Source organism: Tribolium castaneum, chromosome 8 (genome assembly GCF_031307605.1).
Source record: "Tribolium castaneum strain GA2 chromosome 8, icTriCast1.1, whole genome shotgun sequence".
In the NCBI taxonomy this organism is placed as follows: Eukaryota; Metazoa; Arthropoda; class Insecta; order Coleoptera; family Tenebrionidae; genus Tribolium; species Tribolium castaneum.
This window is the reverse complement of record NC_087401.1, coordinates 14,690,148-14,707,506: the sequence shown is the minus strand read 5'-3', so window position 1 is coordinate 14,707,506 and position 17,359 is coordinate 14,690,148. Positions and strand designations below refer to the sequence as shown.

The 17,359-nt window shown below is 32.8% G+C and overlaps 1 protein-coding gene across 2 annotated transcripts in view; it reads right to left on the bottom strand.

Annotated features, from left to right (window-relative positions):
• The window catches only part of LOC103313387 (uncharacterized), a 233,663-nt gene that overhangs the window by 6,774 nt on the left and 209,530 nt on the right, over positions 1-17,359 (bottom strand). For both annotated transcript variants that reach the window (XM_015980877.2, XM_015980878.2), the window contains exons 3-8: positions 4,894-5,035; positions 4,771-4,838; positions 4,457-4,717; positions 326-869; positions 202-269; positions 77-151 (exon numbers count right to left, since the gene is read on the bottom strand). In XM_015980877.2, coding sequence (XP_015836363.1) covers positions 77-151; positions 202-269; positions 326-869; positions 4,457-4,717; positions 4,771-4,838; positions 4,894-5,035 — 1,158 coding nt within the window. The remainder of the gene's footprint in view (positions 1-76; positions 152-201; positions 270-325; positions 870-4,456; positions 4,718-4,770; positions 4,839-4,893; positions 5,036-17,359) is intronic.

Here is a 17,359-nt window from a genome sequence, read left to right as displayed (position 1 = left end):
CTATTGTTTTTCTTTGTTATGTTCCAAATATTGTTTTTTTTATCATGTTGAGCGTAATTATTTCAATAGAACTCACTGATCAGTGTCGTGTAGGGGGTTGTGGTCGGGTTAAAATTGGCACAAGCATCATCTGGATTCTCTGCGTAATTTTCTGCAAATAAAAAAAATAAGCGCAAACCCTCGAACTTGAAAAACTATCACCTGATTGCTGTAATTCAATCACATTGGAGTCCCTCTTGTAGAACATCATGCAAACATAGCCGCTGTCACTGAAACCGAAAATCGCGTTAATCCAACCAATTCCCCTCTCGCTAAAAACCATTACCATCCGGATGTAATATGAGCAACAATTTGAACTTTCTTGTGATCATGCGACTGCAGGATCATATGACACACCAACCGCATATCGGAGTTCTGCTGCCTTTGATCTTGCGATTCGAATCCGAATTCCTGGAAATCGAACGCGTAATTCTGGTGCACTTTGTTCGGTTTGGGCGCTTCGTCGTCCAGAATCTTCAAAGTTGCGTTCTTCGAGCTGAATCTGTAGGTCTTGTGGTGGTCCAGACTCAGCCAGGTGTGGTGGTCGGTGATCCACAGTGGAAATTTGCACCTGTTGTGGTGGTTGTCCACGGTGGTGAGTTTCATTGTTCTGCTTCCTTCGAAAGCGTTTTGGAGGCCGTTGCACGTGGCGTCGCCCGATTGGGCGATGTTGTAGACAGTCTTTCCGTTTTCGGTGTTTCTTTGGTAAATGAAGCAACGGTATTGGTCTTCGTCTGAGATCAGGTTTCTGCGATTGCCTTGCGAGATTCGACCAATGAGGTAGCGGGTGGAACCTTCCTTCCACACAGCTAGACATACTAGTTCTTCCACTGAAATGGGCCAAGCACATAAGCATTGGAAAGCTCTTTGGATTATCTATTTTTTTCCAAAAAAAATTATTGTTCTCCGACTAATAGTTTTCGAGCAAATTGCAAATAAAAGCAAAAATTGGTAAAATTTTAAAAAATTCATAACTAAAAAACTAAAAGTCATAGAGCAATGCGGTTTGTTCTATTGAATTCAGCGGTTCATTTTCTGTATTATACCAACTTTTCACGAGATTTAAAATTTTCAATTTTTTTGCTCAAATTTCCTGAGTAATACCTTCAAAGTGATGAACAAAATTTTTTTTTTAAACTCACTCCAGCAAATTTTCATGGACTTCTTTATGTCTTAACAACCCACAAAAGTTGTTAAAACTCCACAAAAAGTCCATATGTTCGATTTTTTGATATTTGATTTTTCAATTTTCGTCGCAAATTTTGTCGATTTTGGGAACCCGGAACATTTCTCGAGCAATAGCTCCGGAACTATTAGAGATAACCCCATGAAGTTTAATATCGTTGGAAAGCTCTTTGAATTATCTATTTTTTTCAAAAAAGATTATTGTTCTCCGACTAATAGTTTTTGAGCAAATTGCAGATAAATGCAAAAATTGGTAAAATTTTAAAAAATTCATAACTAAAAAACTATTGGGAATTTGGCAATTGTCTCGGTGCCAATCGATTCCCCGGATCATTTTGCACGGATGAGGATCAAAACAGTTCCACTTTTTCGAATAGTTTAGCCGTAAATGAGAAAATAAAAAAAAATTAAAAAAAGTTAACACCCCCCCCCCTTAAAATCGGTCAATTTTTAAAGTGTCTTAAAATCAAATAAAACCGATCCTATCTTATAGATTTTGATGTGCTCTTTCCGATGGAAAAAAGCGTTTTTTCCTAGCTCTTTTAGTTTGGCCGTAATCGGCGATTGAAAATTGAAAATTTTTTTGCGAGATATCGCCTTGAGTCCTATGCCATTTTGTAGAGTTTTTTATTCCGGTTGTCCTCCATTTTTCCGTTTCTCGATAACTCTAATAGTTTCGCCGTAATTGGCGGTTGAAAATTAAAAAAAAGTGAAAATGGAAACATTTTTTTGCGATTTTCTCGGAAACTGTAAGACTTAGAGCAACGAACAAAAAACCATCTGATAGAGCTTAATTTTCTCTATTTTTTCGACTAAACCCGGAGCCGCTCCGGGCAACGGTTCCGGCTACAGAGGCGATCAAAGTTTCTCACTAAAAAAATTCATAAAAAAAAAACTAAAAGTCGTAGAGCATTGCGGTTTGTTCGATTGAATTCTACGGCTCATTTTACATATTATATCAATTTTTCACAAGAATTAAAATTTTAAGATTTTTTGCCTAAATTTAGGGTAGCCATTTGTCATAGTGGAAAATTTTATCCAACAAAAAAATTCATAACTCAAAAACTAAAAGTCGTAGAGCAATGCGGTTTGTTCCATTGAATTCAGTGGCTCATTTTCTGTATTATACGAACTTTTCATGAGATTTAAAAATTTGATTTTTTTTTGCAAAAATTTCCAGAGTAATAACACTTACCTTCAAGAAAATGAAAAAATTATTTTTTTTTAAATTCGTTCTATCATACTTTTTCGTATTTATATATGCCTTTACAACTCTCTAGAGTTGTTAAAAGTCCAAAAAAAGTTTATATGTTCGATTTTTTGATGTTTGATTTTTTCATTTTTCGTTGCAATTTTTGTCGATTTTAGGTACCCGGAACATTTGTTGAGCAATAGCTCCGGAACTATCAGAGATAACCCCATGAAGTTTATTATCGTTGGAAAGCTCTTTGAATTATCTATTTTTTTCAAAAAAGATTATTGTTCTCCGACTAATAGTTTTTGAGCAAATTGCTGCTAAATGCAAAAATTGGTAAAATTTTAAAAAATTCATAACTAAAAAACTATTCGGAATTTGGCAATTTTCTCGATGCCAATCGATTCCCCGGATCATTTTGCATAGGTAAGAATCAAAACAGTTCCACTTTTTCGAATAGTTTAGGCGTAAATGAGAAAATAAAAAAAATTAAAAAAAGTTAACACCCCCCCCTTAAAATCGGTCAATTTTTAACGTGTCTTAAAATCAAATAAAACCGATCCTATCTTATAGATTTTGATGTGCTCTTTCCGATGGAAAAAAGCGTTTTTTCCTAGCTCTTTTAGTTTGGCTGTAATCGGCGATTGAAAATAGAAATTTTTTTTGCGAGATATCGCCTTGAGTCCTATACCATTTTGTAGAGTTTTTTATTCCGGTTATCCTCCGTTTTTCCGTTTCTCGATAACTCTAATAGTTTCGCCGTAATTGGCGGTTGAAAATTGAAAAAAAGTGAAAATGGAAACCTTTCTTTGCGTTTTTCTCGGAAACTGTAAGACTTAGAGCAACGAACAAAAACCATCTGATAGAGCTTAATTTTCTCTATTTTTTCGACCAAATCCGGAGCCGCTCCGGGCAACGGTTCCGGCTACAGAGGCGATCAAAGTTTTTCACTAAAAAAATTCATAAAAAAAAACTAAAAGCCGTAGAGCATTGCGGTTTGTTCGATTGAATTCTACGGCTCATTTTACATATTATATCAATTTTTCACAAGAATTAAAATTTTAAGATTTTTTGCCTAAATTTAGGGTAGCCATTTGTCATAGTGGAAAATTTTATCCAACAAAAAAATTCATAACTCAAAAACTAAAAGTCGTAGAGCAATGCGGTTTGTTCCATTGAATTCAGCGGCTCATTTTCTGTATTATACGAACTTTTCATGAGATTTAAAAATTTGATTTTTTTTTGCTAAAATTTCCTGAGTAATAATTTACCTAAGAAAATGAAAAAATTATTTTTTTTTAAATTCGTTCTATCATACTTTTTCGTCTTTATATATGCCTTTACAATTCTCTAGAGTTGTTAAAAGTCCAAAAAAGGTTTATATGTTCGATTTTTTGATGTTTGATTTTTTCATTTTTCGTCGCAATTTTTGTCGATTTTGGGTACCCGGAACATTTTTTGAGCAATAGCTACGGCAGTATCAGAGATAACCCCATGAAGTTTATTATCGTTGGAAAGCTCTTTGAATTATCTATTTTTTTCAAAAAAAAATATTGTTCTCCGACTAATAGTTTTTGAGCAAATTGCAGATAAATGCAAAAATTGTTAAAATTTTAAAAAATTCATAACCAAAAAACTATTGGGAATTTGGCAATTTTTTCGATGCCAATCGATTCCTCGGATCATTTTGCATAGGTATGGATCAAAACAGTTCCATTTTTTCGAATATTTTAGGCGTAAATGAGAAAATAAAAAGAATTTAAAAAAAGTTAACACCCCCCCCCCTTAAAATCGGTCAATTTTTTAAGTGTCTCAAAATCAAATGAAACCTATCCTATTTTATAGATTTTGATGTGATTTGAGTTTTTTAAAGAAATCAAACATTTTCAATAAAACCGGCCCCTAAACCGGCACTTTGGCGTCTTATTTACTTTGACCGATCGATAGCAAATGAAGTTTTCATATTTATTTATATTTATTTGCTTAAAAATTAAATATCTTTAAATATTAAATAAGGACGTAGGTGATTTTGCTTACCGTTACTTTCCGTGGAGGGCACATCAGGACAGGCCTGATATTTGAGCACCAGCCTCGAGTCATCCGTACAGCTCTCAGCTTTGCTGGCCGGATAGCTGCAATCGCCCGAGCCCCTGTTATAACTGAAAGTAAAAGGGGCACTTTTGAACGGACATGCCACTGGTTTAACCTCCGGATGTTTACGGAACATGCTGTATAAGGGTGCATCTCCGGTTATCCCGTAACAGATATCCTGTAAAGAGCCTTTAACTTCACAGAACGCTGAAAAAGGATTAAGTTCCGGTCTTGGATTCAATTTTATCTAATACACTCACTTTCTTTGTATTGGAGAACGGTTTCGTGCTTCTCGTGTATCGCCATACACCTGTAGCAATTGTCAGACCTACAAAACAAACAGCATACAGTGTGTTTCGATAAAAGTCAAACTTTAGAGCTACTTTTCGTAGACGAGGTATTTGTCGCCTTGCTCTTCGTAGCATTCGCCTTTTGTTTCTATGTGAGTTGAGTTGATGTAGATTAAATTAGGAACGCCACTCAAGAACCACCTGCCGATCCACGACTTTTTGAACTCGCAGCCACCTGAAACAACGACAAGGCGTGAAATATTTAAAAAAGACGTCACAGGTGAATAAGTCGGGTTTTAGGAGTCAGGTGGGTGGCGCTGTATTGATCAGGTGTGGAGTTATTGCGTTTACATTTATTAAATTTTCATTTTAATTGTGTTATACGACCTAGGAACGTTTGTTTTGACATGAGCGCGGCACGAACAACTCGCCTGTATTTAGAGATAATAAAGCTTGTTTTTTTAACATGAAATTTAATTTACAGCGTCCTCGTCAAAACGAAAACGGTTTATAATATTTTAGACTAAGGCTCTGCCAAATTCTAGAGTAATCAAATAATCCAATTTACTATGATACGAGTACAATAATCCATTAGGGAAAACATAGTTTATGATAATTTACACTTTAACACACTCTCTAAAGCTCTAAAGCTTGATTTTTCGATTTTTTTTTTATACAAGGTGTTTGTGGTCTTTATGCACTTTATAGCTTGCTAAATCCGATAGGGTTAAAAAATGGAAAAAAAAAATTGAACAGGCGAAACATTTGACCTGGTTTTAGCTTCTCCTTGAGTGGAATTTCGTCAAAAAATAGCTAAAAAAGACACATTTAGTCAAAAATTATGTTGATTTTTCTTTTCCAAGGCTTATTTGATTATTTTTTCAAATTTGTGCTAGATCTTAATAAATGCAATTGCAATTATCACGAATAATTTTATTAAAATCTAGTCAAAAATAGCATTTTTTGCCCTTATCGAGTGTTTAAGCACGTAGTTTTTAACAAAAAGTTTTTGTTCCTCAAAAAATTAATTAATTGTATATTGAAATTTGTAAGTTTTACAGTGAGAAACACAATGATTTCGCAAAATTTCGTTAAAAAGAAGCCTTAAAGTACCAAATCTATCCAAAAATTTCGAGTTTAAGCATGGTTTTGAGATAAAATTGTTTTTCCTAATTTTTTGGAATTTTTTTACAAATTTCTTTGTTTGCATAATTTTTTTTCTCTTTGATACACGGTGTTTAAGAGTTTTGAGTTTGAAATTAAAAAATGAAAAACACTATAGTACAACATAATTCATTTTATTTTTATGGTGATAACTAAATAGGTTGGTAATTTCAGTGAGGATAGAAAAATGAAAGAACTTTTAAACAAACAATTCTATTTGGACCAGTTTTTAGCTTCACTTTAAATGAAATTTCGAAAAAATGCTAAAGAACAGATATTTTAAATGAAAATTGTGTTGATTTTACTTATATTACTTTTGCCTTTTTTGAGCGTTTTGGTGTATTCTGCAGCTTGAAATTAAGTTACTACGAACGGTTTTATTGAAACCAAGTAGTCAAAGACTCATCAAGCAAGAAAATTTGATAATTTTTTTTGTTTACATTTATTTATTTAAAAATTTTGTCCTCAAAAAATTTACCAAATTAGATCGAAATTGATGTAATCTTTATCAATTTTTTAGTTCGTGTTTGAAATTAAATCAAAAGTTGTTTTACTTTTTACGAACTTTTTCATGTACATTTTATAGCGAGAAACGAAATTATTTAGCAAAGTTTCGTTAAAAAATGTCAAAAAATTACCAAATTAGGGAATAAGTAGAAGACTTTTTCTAAAGTTTAGGCATGTTTTTGAAATCAAATTAATTGTTTTCTGAACGTTTCCCTAATTGTAGCGGAAAATTCACCAAATTTTTTAAGTAGAATTTTTGGAAACAATTCCACGGTTAAATACATAATAATTTTCTTTATGTATGTAAATTGATTCATAATTTTTCTACTCTTCTTTATAATTAAAACTAAATAATAAAAAATATGAATTCTGGAGTTATTGTAAAACAACGATGCTTAAATGATGTTTTAGAGCAAAAAAATCCAATAAAGATTTCTGCTATCATAAAAATTACGTTTATTGGAATTTGTAATTTTTTATTGATTATTCTGTGGGACTAGTGACAATTTTTCACCGATTTCTATCACAAAGCAAAATCTAAGCGTTGCTTATAGTAGTCTTTAATTAATTAATTAATTTTAATTAGAAGGATTGAAGAAAAATTGTGAAAAAAATTACAGACATAGAGAAAAATGTAAACTATTTAATAACAAACACTGAATTCTGTGCGATTGCTAGTTTGAGAGATATAGTAAAAATATACTTTTAGAGCCAAATTGGGTGTTGTCTTCGACATAACAATTATTTTCTTTCTTTAAATATTTTTTGTGGAAATACGTTTTTCTGCGACTGTTGTTACACAATAACACAATTTTAACACAATTACTTTAAAGCAGTGTAAAAAATATGTCTCAAAATCTAGAAACATTCGGATAAGATGAGTTGAGTTGCTTTGACTTCCATTGAACTTTACTACTATCAAGCCTTAAAATATTTGCTCCAATTTATTAACAACTTCAAAACTTTTGCACTACATGTTTACCTAACAAGTTTTTCATTCGAACAAGTCTTGAAACTTTCGAAATTATTGCAACTTAATTTTTAAAGGATAATCTAAAATTTTTTCGAAATGTCTCATAGCTGATGGCAGTTTAAATGCATTCACAATAAAATTCTCACTTCATTTAGAACAACCTACAGCACATCGCTGGATATTTAATTTTGTCCCGGCGCCTCCACCATAATCGACTCGGCGCGTTTTAGTTACAATTTTCCAAATTAGAATTCTTCGTTTTAATAATATGAATAAGAATGCAAGTAAGTGAAGCAATATTTGAAATTCGCATCTCGGCATTTTTAAATTTGAAAACGGAATTTGAAACACTCCAATATTAAATTCAGTCGAAAGACAACAACAACGAAAAGTGTCAATAAAGCGCACAAGGTAAAAACATCGCCCTTCCTCGCAAAAAACACGAGCAAAATCCAAACAAACAAAGACATGCTACAACTAATGACACTCACTTATTCCGGCGACAAAAGCGCATCGGCAATGACGTAAATTGCTCGTGAGAAAGAAGAGAGTGGGGAAATGTACGCGGCGCCATGCGACTTTTTTACGCCACAGCACCCTTTGATGAGGAAGATGAGGGTGATTACGTACGTACTGCTTCATTATACAGGTTACTTTCGGATGTTGTTATGTCAACATGTCGATATTTAAGAGGGAAAAAATCCTCCTCAAAGCGAGGTAATGACGAAATGAGGACTATTAAGCGACGCAAAGTGGGCTTTGTTTACGCCCGATCTGACTTTTATTATTGAGTTTTCTGCGTGGAAAAACCGATTTTCCTACGCCTACTGGATCGGTGACGTCAGCACTGACACGCCCAGTATCAAATTTTTAAACGGAATGAAGGGACGTCACTTTAAAGTTGAAGGTCGGGTTGCGACGACGTCACAACGACGACCACACTTTTCAAACGCTTAATATTTAACAAGCAAATGGGGCAAGGACAAGCCAGGACAAGGGAATTAACCGGTTTTGAAAAGTACAGGGTGTCCCAAGTTAAAAATCGCCAGAAACGAGAAATTTTTGGAATGAAAAATTTAGCACTGAGTTTTTTTTTTAAATTAACTACAATTAATTACCACTTTGATCCTGCGTTTGATTTAAAAAAATATTGAATAAATTTATCTTTTAAATAATAATTGAAGTTAATAAAATTTTAACAAAACTCTCAATGCGATCTCGTGGATTTATTTTATAATTTCCTAACGATTATTATAGATCTAGACAGCTGGAATGAGTATTATGTATTATTGGCACCAAAAAAAAGCTTCTAATATTATTATTGGTTATTACCTTCTTTCTTTTAAATTGTGTTTCTTCAATTTCTTTATTATACAGTGTGTTAGGGAATGGATTAGCAAAAAGGTAGATAGAAAATGGTAAAACAAAACGATCAAGTAAAATTCGCGAATATTGAATAGAATGCATAGTTTTCCAAAAAAATGTGTTGAATTTATTGTGGTCCCAAATTTTGAGAACCGCTGACCTAGGATGATAAAAATAAGCCTGTATTTTAAAATTATTGATAAAACGGCGTAAATGAACTTCTTATTCTACTTCGTAATACTTGCATTTAAATTTGTTTTGTTATTAATTTTACAAAAAAAGGAATAAGAAAAAGAAAAAAGAATTGTGCCAGGAACGAGCTTCGAACCTCCTTCATTAACGACAGTTTTTAAAACTTTTACAAATATTCCAGTGCTAGAATTGTTTTAGTGACGACTAATAAACCATAATAAGCCATACAGTGGCTCTAAACAGTTGGGTAAATAAACATTTTTGGAGAAAGTATGCACTTTTTTGAAAATGTGTCCTGTCAGAAACGAGAAATGCTGTAATTTACGTTCTACGTTTCCGTTTCGTGAATAGACATAGAAGTCAATTAATTACTAATTTTTTTACTAGATGGCGTTTGAAAAAATTAAATTTTTTGTTTTTCTCCTGTAGTCTTGATTTGGTTTAAACTTTTTAAAACTGGATCTAATATTTGCAAATGAAGTTAAAAGACTGCTGCGCTCTCTAGTTATTAATTTTGGGATCTCTTTTCTGCGATAGGGCGAGTTAGATCATGAAATAACAAAATTTGGGAAAATTGTATTCGCTGTTTTACGAACCTTTTGGAAAAACTTTTGCGAAAAATTGCTTAGTTTTTGTCGTTTTGACACTTTTTGATAATTTTTTGACTGTCCTTCAATAAAAAACAGTCAAAAATCGTTCACCACGAGATGTTTTTCGTAAACTTTTCAAAGAGCTCTTAAAATTTATGAGACGATAAAAGCAAAAATCCGGCGACTTGATGGGAAGATAATAGCTGGGAACTACCAGGAAATCATTCGAGAATATTTTTCTCTTTATTTTCTTTCGAAAATTCATTTTTTTTGACTCTCACTTGGATTTCTTCGGAGAAAATCTTATATAAAAATGTATTGTGTGATGATATATAATTTTTGTTATCATATTTCGATTCAGACGCATTTCAATTTATAATAATAACGAATAATAATAAGAAAAGGGAAAAAAGGTTATTTTCCGCTGACTAGTGATTAATGGTCGATACCGTGCAAAGCACTAACGAGCGACATCGAGTGAGTGCCTTTAATAGTAGAGATAAAAAAGCACTTATTAATAAATGCGTTGATCACAATATTTTTTCTTTTATTCTGGTCACAAAATTTGAAATTAACACCAAATCAAAACCAATTTATCTCGAATTCTTTTGACTTCAATTTCAACTTAGAGAACTAAATGCAAAAAATGGCGCATATTTGGTAATATTTCAGTTGTGGGTAATTTAAAAGTGATGCATGCATATTTGAAATTTAATTTTAATATTTGTTCTCTTGCCCGGCGCATCCACCATTTTTCCAACTTGTACTAAGTGGTAAAATCATTCAAAATACGGTAATAATCAGTTGTGTGAGACGCTATTTTTGTTTTTTTTAATTCTTTATTTGTATTAAACGTTTTAAAACTGCGATAGGGCGAGTTACATCATGAAATAGCTATATGGGAAAATTGTTTTTTTTTTGAAAAAAAAGTGCTTAGTTTCTTGTCATTTTGACACTTTTTGATTAGTTTTGGACTGTCCTTCAATAAAAAACAGTCAAAAATCGTTCACCAGAAGATATTTTTCTTACCTACCTCATTGAAGAAAACTTTTTAAAGAGCTGTTAAAATTTATCAGACGATAAAAGCAAAAATCCGGCGACTTCACTGCTTTTTACCACAACAAATGGCTGCATGAACTTAACAACTTTGAGTATTAAAATTAATTGCAAAAAACGTGTTATTTTGACACTTTCAATAATTTAATAGTTGTAGGAAATGAGAGGAAAACGTTTCAAATCATTAATTAAATTGAGTCGTTTTCACCTTGCTTCTTGTCAGTATTACTTTTTCTTTTTGGAATTTGCGTTGTTGCCCTCCGAGTATTGCTCTAAAAGGAAAAAAACTGGAGGATCCTGGCGCCCATTTCCATGTATTTTGTGTTGGTACTAATTTTAAAAGTAAATTTTTCGTGTTAATCTGAGCCGTCTGAGCCCTAGCTGACTTGTTACGCATCTTAAGACACGTTTAAATTTACATAGTCCTTTGGTGAATTCTAATTAGCAAAATGTGAGCGGTTAATTCATGCATGTGATGGTACCCGAATTTCGGTGTCGGTGTGAATTAGTAAAGCTATAAGGACTATGTATCTATAAGACAGTCCCTTATGATTCACTAAGCTATTTAGTAGGGATCTACCTTGAGTTTCGTAGATAAATTATGACGTGATGTTAAGTCCGGAAGCTTAACGGCGTGTTCTTTTCTCCTCGATGAATTAAAGAGCGGTCGTAAGGAGGAATAGGTTTTGAATGGCCATAATAATAAAACGCAAAAGTAAAAACGCAAATACAAACATAAACATAACAATTCTGGCCGTAATCACCCCGTGGAGTCCGGGATATACGATAACGTGTCTCCTTCCTTGCATATCGATCTTGCAGTGTCGTAAAAAGGAAAGATCCGAGCGCCGAACCTCAGCTTTGTTTAATCAGTTTAACATTGTGCAAATTTCACCAGAGGAAGGAAAAGTTTGTTAAAGGTCGCAGCTGGCGTCATTACAAAACCAGATTAAAACGATTTAGCAATGCCATTACCAGAAAGATGGAAATGTTTACGACCTTGACAGTAGGTTTTTAATTGATGGAGCTGAGGCAAGGACCGATGATACGTACATAAGTAAGCGGATTAGCGCCAACAGTCGGCACTTTGTGCATCGATTTTCAAAAGAGACGACGCCACGAATACAAGAGGGTGACGCACCTAATAATTCGTTGTGACTAGTGGAATCCGCTTAGATGTGCGGTTTGGTCTGTTTTTGTGAGAGTTTGAGACTACATTGCTAATCCGGCGCGATGTTGAAACATCACCGCTCGTGTTCGAGAGACTTTTCATGACCTGGACCTGAAATGGGTGCTGAATTAACGAAAGATGGACGCCGGATACCAACTTATAGCCGGGCGGATTACAGACCCGAATCTGTCTCGAGTTGCACGAATAGAAAAATGGAAATAGAGCCTTTTACACCACTCGGAAACATAACTTACGATTTAATCCAGTTACATTAACAGACAAAGAAACAGAAGAAATAAAAAAAAATGAATAAAACTTATAAAAATGATAACAAAATAATGAAATAGTTCTAAATACAAAAAAAATGATTTCACTTCGTTGCGATACAACATTGTCACTTTGACCATGACGTTGTAGTAATAAGATTCTTTCGAAAAAGTACATTTCTAATACGAAGAATATATTACCAAAAATACGAAATATGTGAAATCTTTCAATTGAAAATATCGTTTGTCTGATACTAGTAGATTCTATTCAAAATTGGCTGCGTTAATAAATAAGCCACAGAAGAAATTGTGACGTCATAACAGAACTCTCTCGATCACCAAAAATCTGCCAGATATTTAAACATTTATCACACATTTTCCATAAATAAAAAATTAACCACTTTCTCGAAATTTACTTAAAAAATCAGAAACTATTTGTTTATTGGACCAAATACTCGCAAGGCGGTTATGACGTCATAATTCTAACTCTAAATCGAAATAACTTGAGCTAAAAAGCAGTTACAGAAAAACGGTTTTGACTGCTGTAATTAGCACTTAAGGCAAAGTTGTTTTTTAAATTGACAAAGACTGCATGACCATATTGCTCATATCAGATAAAAAAAATTACTATGTAATATGCTTTAGGAAAAAGACATCTTTTTAGGGTCGGTTTATAAGAAACGTTAATTTAATCCCCAATTAAATGCCTGATTTAGTGATCACGTGACGAAATTGAACCAATCAGATGCTCTCATTCACAAAATTAAACGTTTCAACTTTCTATAAACTGGCCCTTAGTTTACAAATTAATATTTTAGCACTTTAAATTTTTTAATCCAGTTGAGACTTATTACAAAATATTTATAATTATAGTTGAAACCAACTAGTCACTTTTTAGTTCAGACAAATAATCCTTCAATAAAAAATTTGGAGGATTTCAATCAAAGGAATTTAACCTTCTAGAAAGCAAAATAGCAGTTACGTAAAGTTAAATACGTTATCAGTAATGGAAATACCGATTTTGTTTAACAAGCATAATGTTTGCCATAACGAGTGAGCGCACCGAACAAGTTTTGCAGTTGTACGAATTGAACAAAATTTTTTCTAGTTTGTCCTAAATTCAATATTTATTCCCGCGTTTTTTAATGAGCAAACAAATCAGTTAGCCTCAGTGAATGTAGATTTGAACGTATATACACGTTTGTGTAGAGAAATGCGAGGATTTTTTGATTTCAGAAAATATATACCCACATAAGCAAGATGAAATAAAGTTGCCAAGTTATTGTAATTTAATGTTCGAAGTGAAAATCGAGTCATACACCCTTTGTAATGTCGTCACCCCCCATTGCCATTAACACGGTAATGTACCATCTCATTTTTCTTGGTTTGCAACTCATTTTTTCGCTGTCATACCAAACAATGAATAGATGATCAAAAATCAGTTAAAATTTTTTATTTTTTATAGTATATTATTTATATTTTACGACCGAAATCACACGAAATTACGAAGTTTAGTCGCCACTTTTTTAACTTTTCAAGTCAAACCATAGTTTGTAAAACATAATTTCTTGTTAATTTAATTTTGTCACCTTATTATGACCGAAATGCAAGGCTTTGATTTTTTTACAAGCAATATACAAGGTGATAATACAAGAACAGAAAGTAAGTTTATAATTAACGTCTTGGTGAAAAATGTGGCACTTCCTGTCGTTGCATTTTGTTAACTAGTTGCTTATCTCAAGTAATATTCCAAGTTTCTTGTTGATAATACGCGGAGTTGGCGTCAACTTCCCCCGTGTCTCTTTCACCCTTGCTAGCTACCTCTCTCGCCAACAACCCTTTCCGAATAGTTTCGGTGTATCATTTGATGTAATTAGAAAATCTGGCCACCGCAACGCCGGGGATTGTTTTAGCGTTGCTGATTTGGGCCCGGGGCGTGCGCCTCGAAATACCACCCCTTAATACAGAGAGGCCGTGCCGTGCTCACGGGCTTGTCGCCAGATTTGATTATCGCTGATGACATTATGATTACAACTACTGCTCCTCGGAATTCATTTGTTTAGCTCGGGGGCACGTGACTGCTGCTTTTAAACAGTTATTTAAACTACTTTGTTCATTAAACCGATTCGTTATAGTCTGCAACGAATTTCTCTCTTAAATAAAATTAGTATGAATATAAAGACTTAGACGTGATTCTTTGATTTTTTTTATGGTTTCTCTAATTTCTCAAAATTCAGTGCATATTCAGTTCAGTTCAGCAGGTTGTAAAAATGGTGGATGCGCCGGGCAAGAAAACAAAGTTTAAAATTAAATTTCAAATATGCCTGCCTTTGAAACCTTTATCACTTTTAAATTACCCACAACTGAAATATTATTAAATATCCGCAATTTTTTTGCATTTAGTAAATTTTAATGAAATTGAAGTCAAAATAAATCGAGGTAAATTGATTTTGATTTGGTGTTAATTTCAAATTTTGTCACCAAAATAAATGAAAAAATATTGTGATCAACGCATTTATTGATAAGTGCTTTTTTATCTCTACTATTAAAGGCACTCACTCGATGTCGCTCGTTAGTGCTCTGCACGGTATCGACCATTAATCACTAGTCAGCGGAAAATAACCTTTTTTCCTCTTTCTTATTATTATGCGTTATTATTAAAAATTGAATGCGTCTGAATGGAAGTATGATAACAAAAATTATGTATCATCACACAATACATTTTTATATAAGATTTTCTCTGAAGAAATCCAAGTGAGAGTCAAAAAAAAAGAATTTTCGAAAGAAAATAAAGAGAAAAATATTCTCGAACGATTTCCTGGTAGTTCCCAACTGTTATCTTCCCATCAAGTCGCCGGATTTTTGCTTTTATCGTCTCATAAATTTTAAGAGCTCTTTGAAAAGTTTACGAAAAACATCTCGTGGTGAACGATTTTTGACTGTTTTTTATTGAAGGACAGTCAAAAAATTATCAAAAAGTGTCAAAATGACAAAAACTACGCAATTTTTCGCAAACGTTTTGCCAAAAGTTTCGTGAAACAGCGAATACAATTTTCCCAAATTTTGTTATTTCATGATCTAACTCGCCCTATCGCAGAAAAGAGATCCCAAAATTAATCACTAGAGAGCGCAGCAGTCTTTTAACTTCATTTGCAAATATTAGATCCAGTTTTAAAAAGTTTAAACCAAATCAAGACTACAGGAGAAAAACAAAAAATTTTATTTTTTCAAACGCCACCTAGTAAAAAATAGGAACTAATTGACTTCTATGTCTATTCACGAAACGGAAACGTAGAACGTAAATTATTACAGCATTTCTCGTTTCTGACAGGACACATTTTTCAAAAAAGTGCATACTTTCTCCAAAAATGTTTATTTACCCACCTGTTTAGAGCCACTGTATGGCTTATTATAGTTTATTAGCCGTCACTAAAATTTTTTTGTAATACTTCTCTACATTATAAAGGAGCAAAATATTATGAGTAGTACGAAGACTTGACAAAATAAAAAAAATAAAAGAAATAATTAATAAATGTGAAACACAATCGATCAGTTGTAAGATTTTGGAACAAAAATATGATTTTCGATCAGGCAAGAATATTTTCTCATATAGGTTAAGATTTTAACTTGATTGTGAGTTAAATTTTACACACATTTTTTCATATTTTTTTCAACATGGTCATCCAAATATTAAATGGAGCACTCAACCAACCAGTGCTCATTAATAATTCCGGGAAAAGTTCCTGGAAGAGCTGTCTCAACTCCCATTGATTCAATTTGACCCTGTCTGAAAGTTTTCCACCAGGAAGGACGACACGACTATCTCTTTTCAGGTATACATTCCCGGCACGGTTTTTTCTTCTCCGTCCTACTTCTAATTTACGTATTAAAAAGAAAGCTTCTAAATGGGAATTAAATATGCTTATGAAATTTTAAAAGGGGACTCGGTTTGCTTTCAAATGTGGACATGATGCCTAATAAATACACATTTTATATGTCGCGAGATGTTTTTTGGTGTGGCATTTTTTTATGAATATAACATGAGCGTGTTTCAAAATGTTGCTTTGATCTCTACATTTAATTTCTTCCTGGAGGCGGTGCGGAAAACTTACTAGAAAAAGGTTATTATGACTAATTGACGGACTCCCCACCTGAATTTTGCCACCACATCGACTGAAACGGGAATCTTTATAATATAAACTAGCAACTAGGCGTTCCGTCTAAACCTCACATTAGAAGTATTGAAAGTTCTAATAAAGATATTTATTTCAAAGTTGGTACTCAGCCATAATCCAATGAGTTCTGTCCAATGAAAATATTTTCAAGATGGTGGCACTTCCGTTATACCGGAAGTCGCTACAAACTTTCTTATTTTAAATGAAAAGTTATGTTTTGACTGCGTTTATGGATTAGTTGAGTTATTTTAAGGCAGTTTTTATCAGCTTTCCCTATACCTAAGTTTAACCGTTTTCGAGATATTTAAGATTTTTTTGAAAATTTTTGGATGTGCACCTGTCGCTTAAAAGATCGGTAATTTTCTTAGTTTTAGAGATTTCGAAATCATATTTGGAGAATTAAAAGAGAAAGTCTATATCTGTTCTCCAGTGTGTCAAAATTGGAAAAGAAGTTAACAAACCCAAAAATTTTACCGTTAAGTTTGGACAACTTCAAGTACCCATAACTTATTTTTTTTAAATAGGATGTCCCAATTTTTATTTTACTTGATGGAGAAAAATGTTCTTCTGCATCGATCTGCATTAGTATTCCCTATACCTATCTGTGATAATTTTCAAGTTATGTTGGTTTTTTTGACATTGTAAAAAATTTCATACTAACCACAGCTATTTTTGCATAGTTTGTCATAAAAACATTTCTGATTAAACAAACGACACACTCTGTTCAAAATTATTAATTAAAATAGAATGTTGGTTTAACAAACTTTAATCTCACATTTTTTCTCTCATTTCCATGGCAACCTATGATAAAAGGCCTATGGCTAATGAATTTCTCAATCCCAACAAAAAGTTATTGTAACTTGAAAACTATTAAACCTAAGTATAGGGAATGCTAATACAGATCGATGCAGAATTAAATTCTCTACGATTTCATGAAATAAAATTGTGGCATTTCATTTGAAAAAAAACGAGTTATGGGTGCTTAAAGTTCTGAAAACTTAACTTTAAACATTTGGGGTTTGTTATTATTTTTTAGAAATCTGAAAACACCAAAGGAAAGATCCAGACTTCCTCTTTCAAACGAGCTAAAAAATATTTCC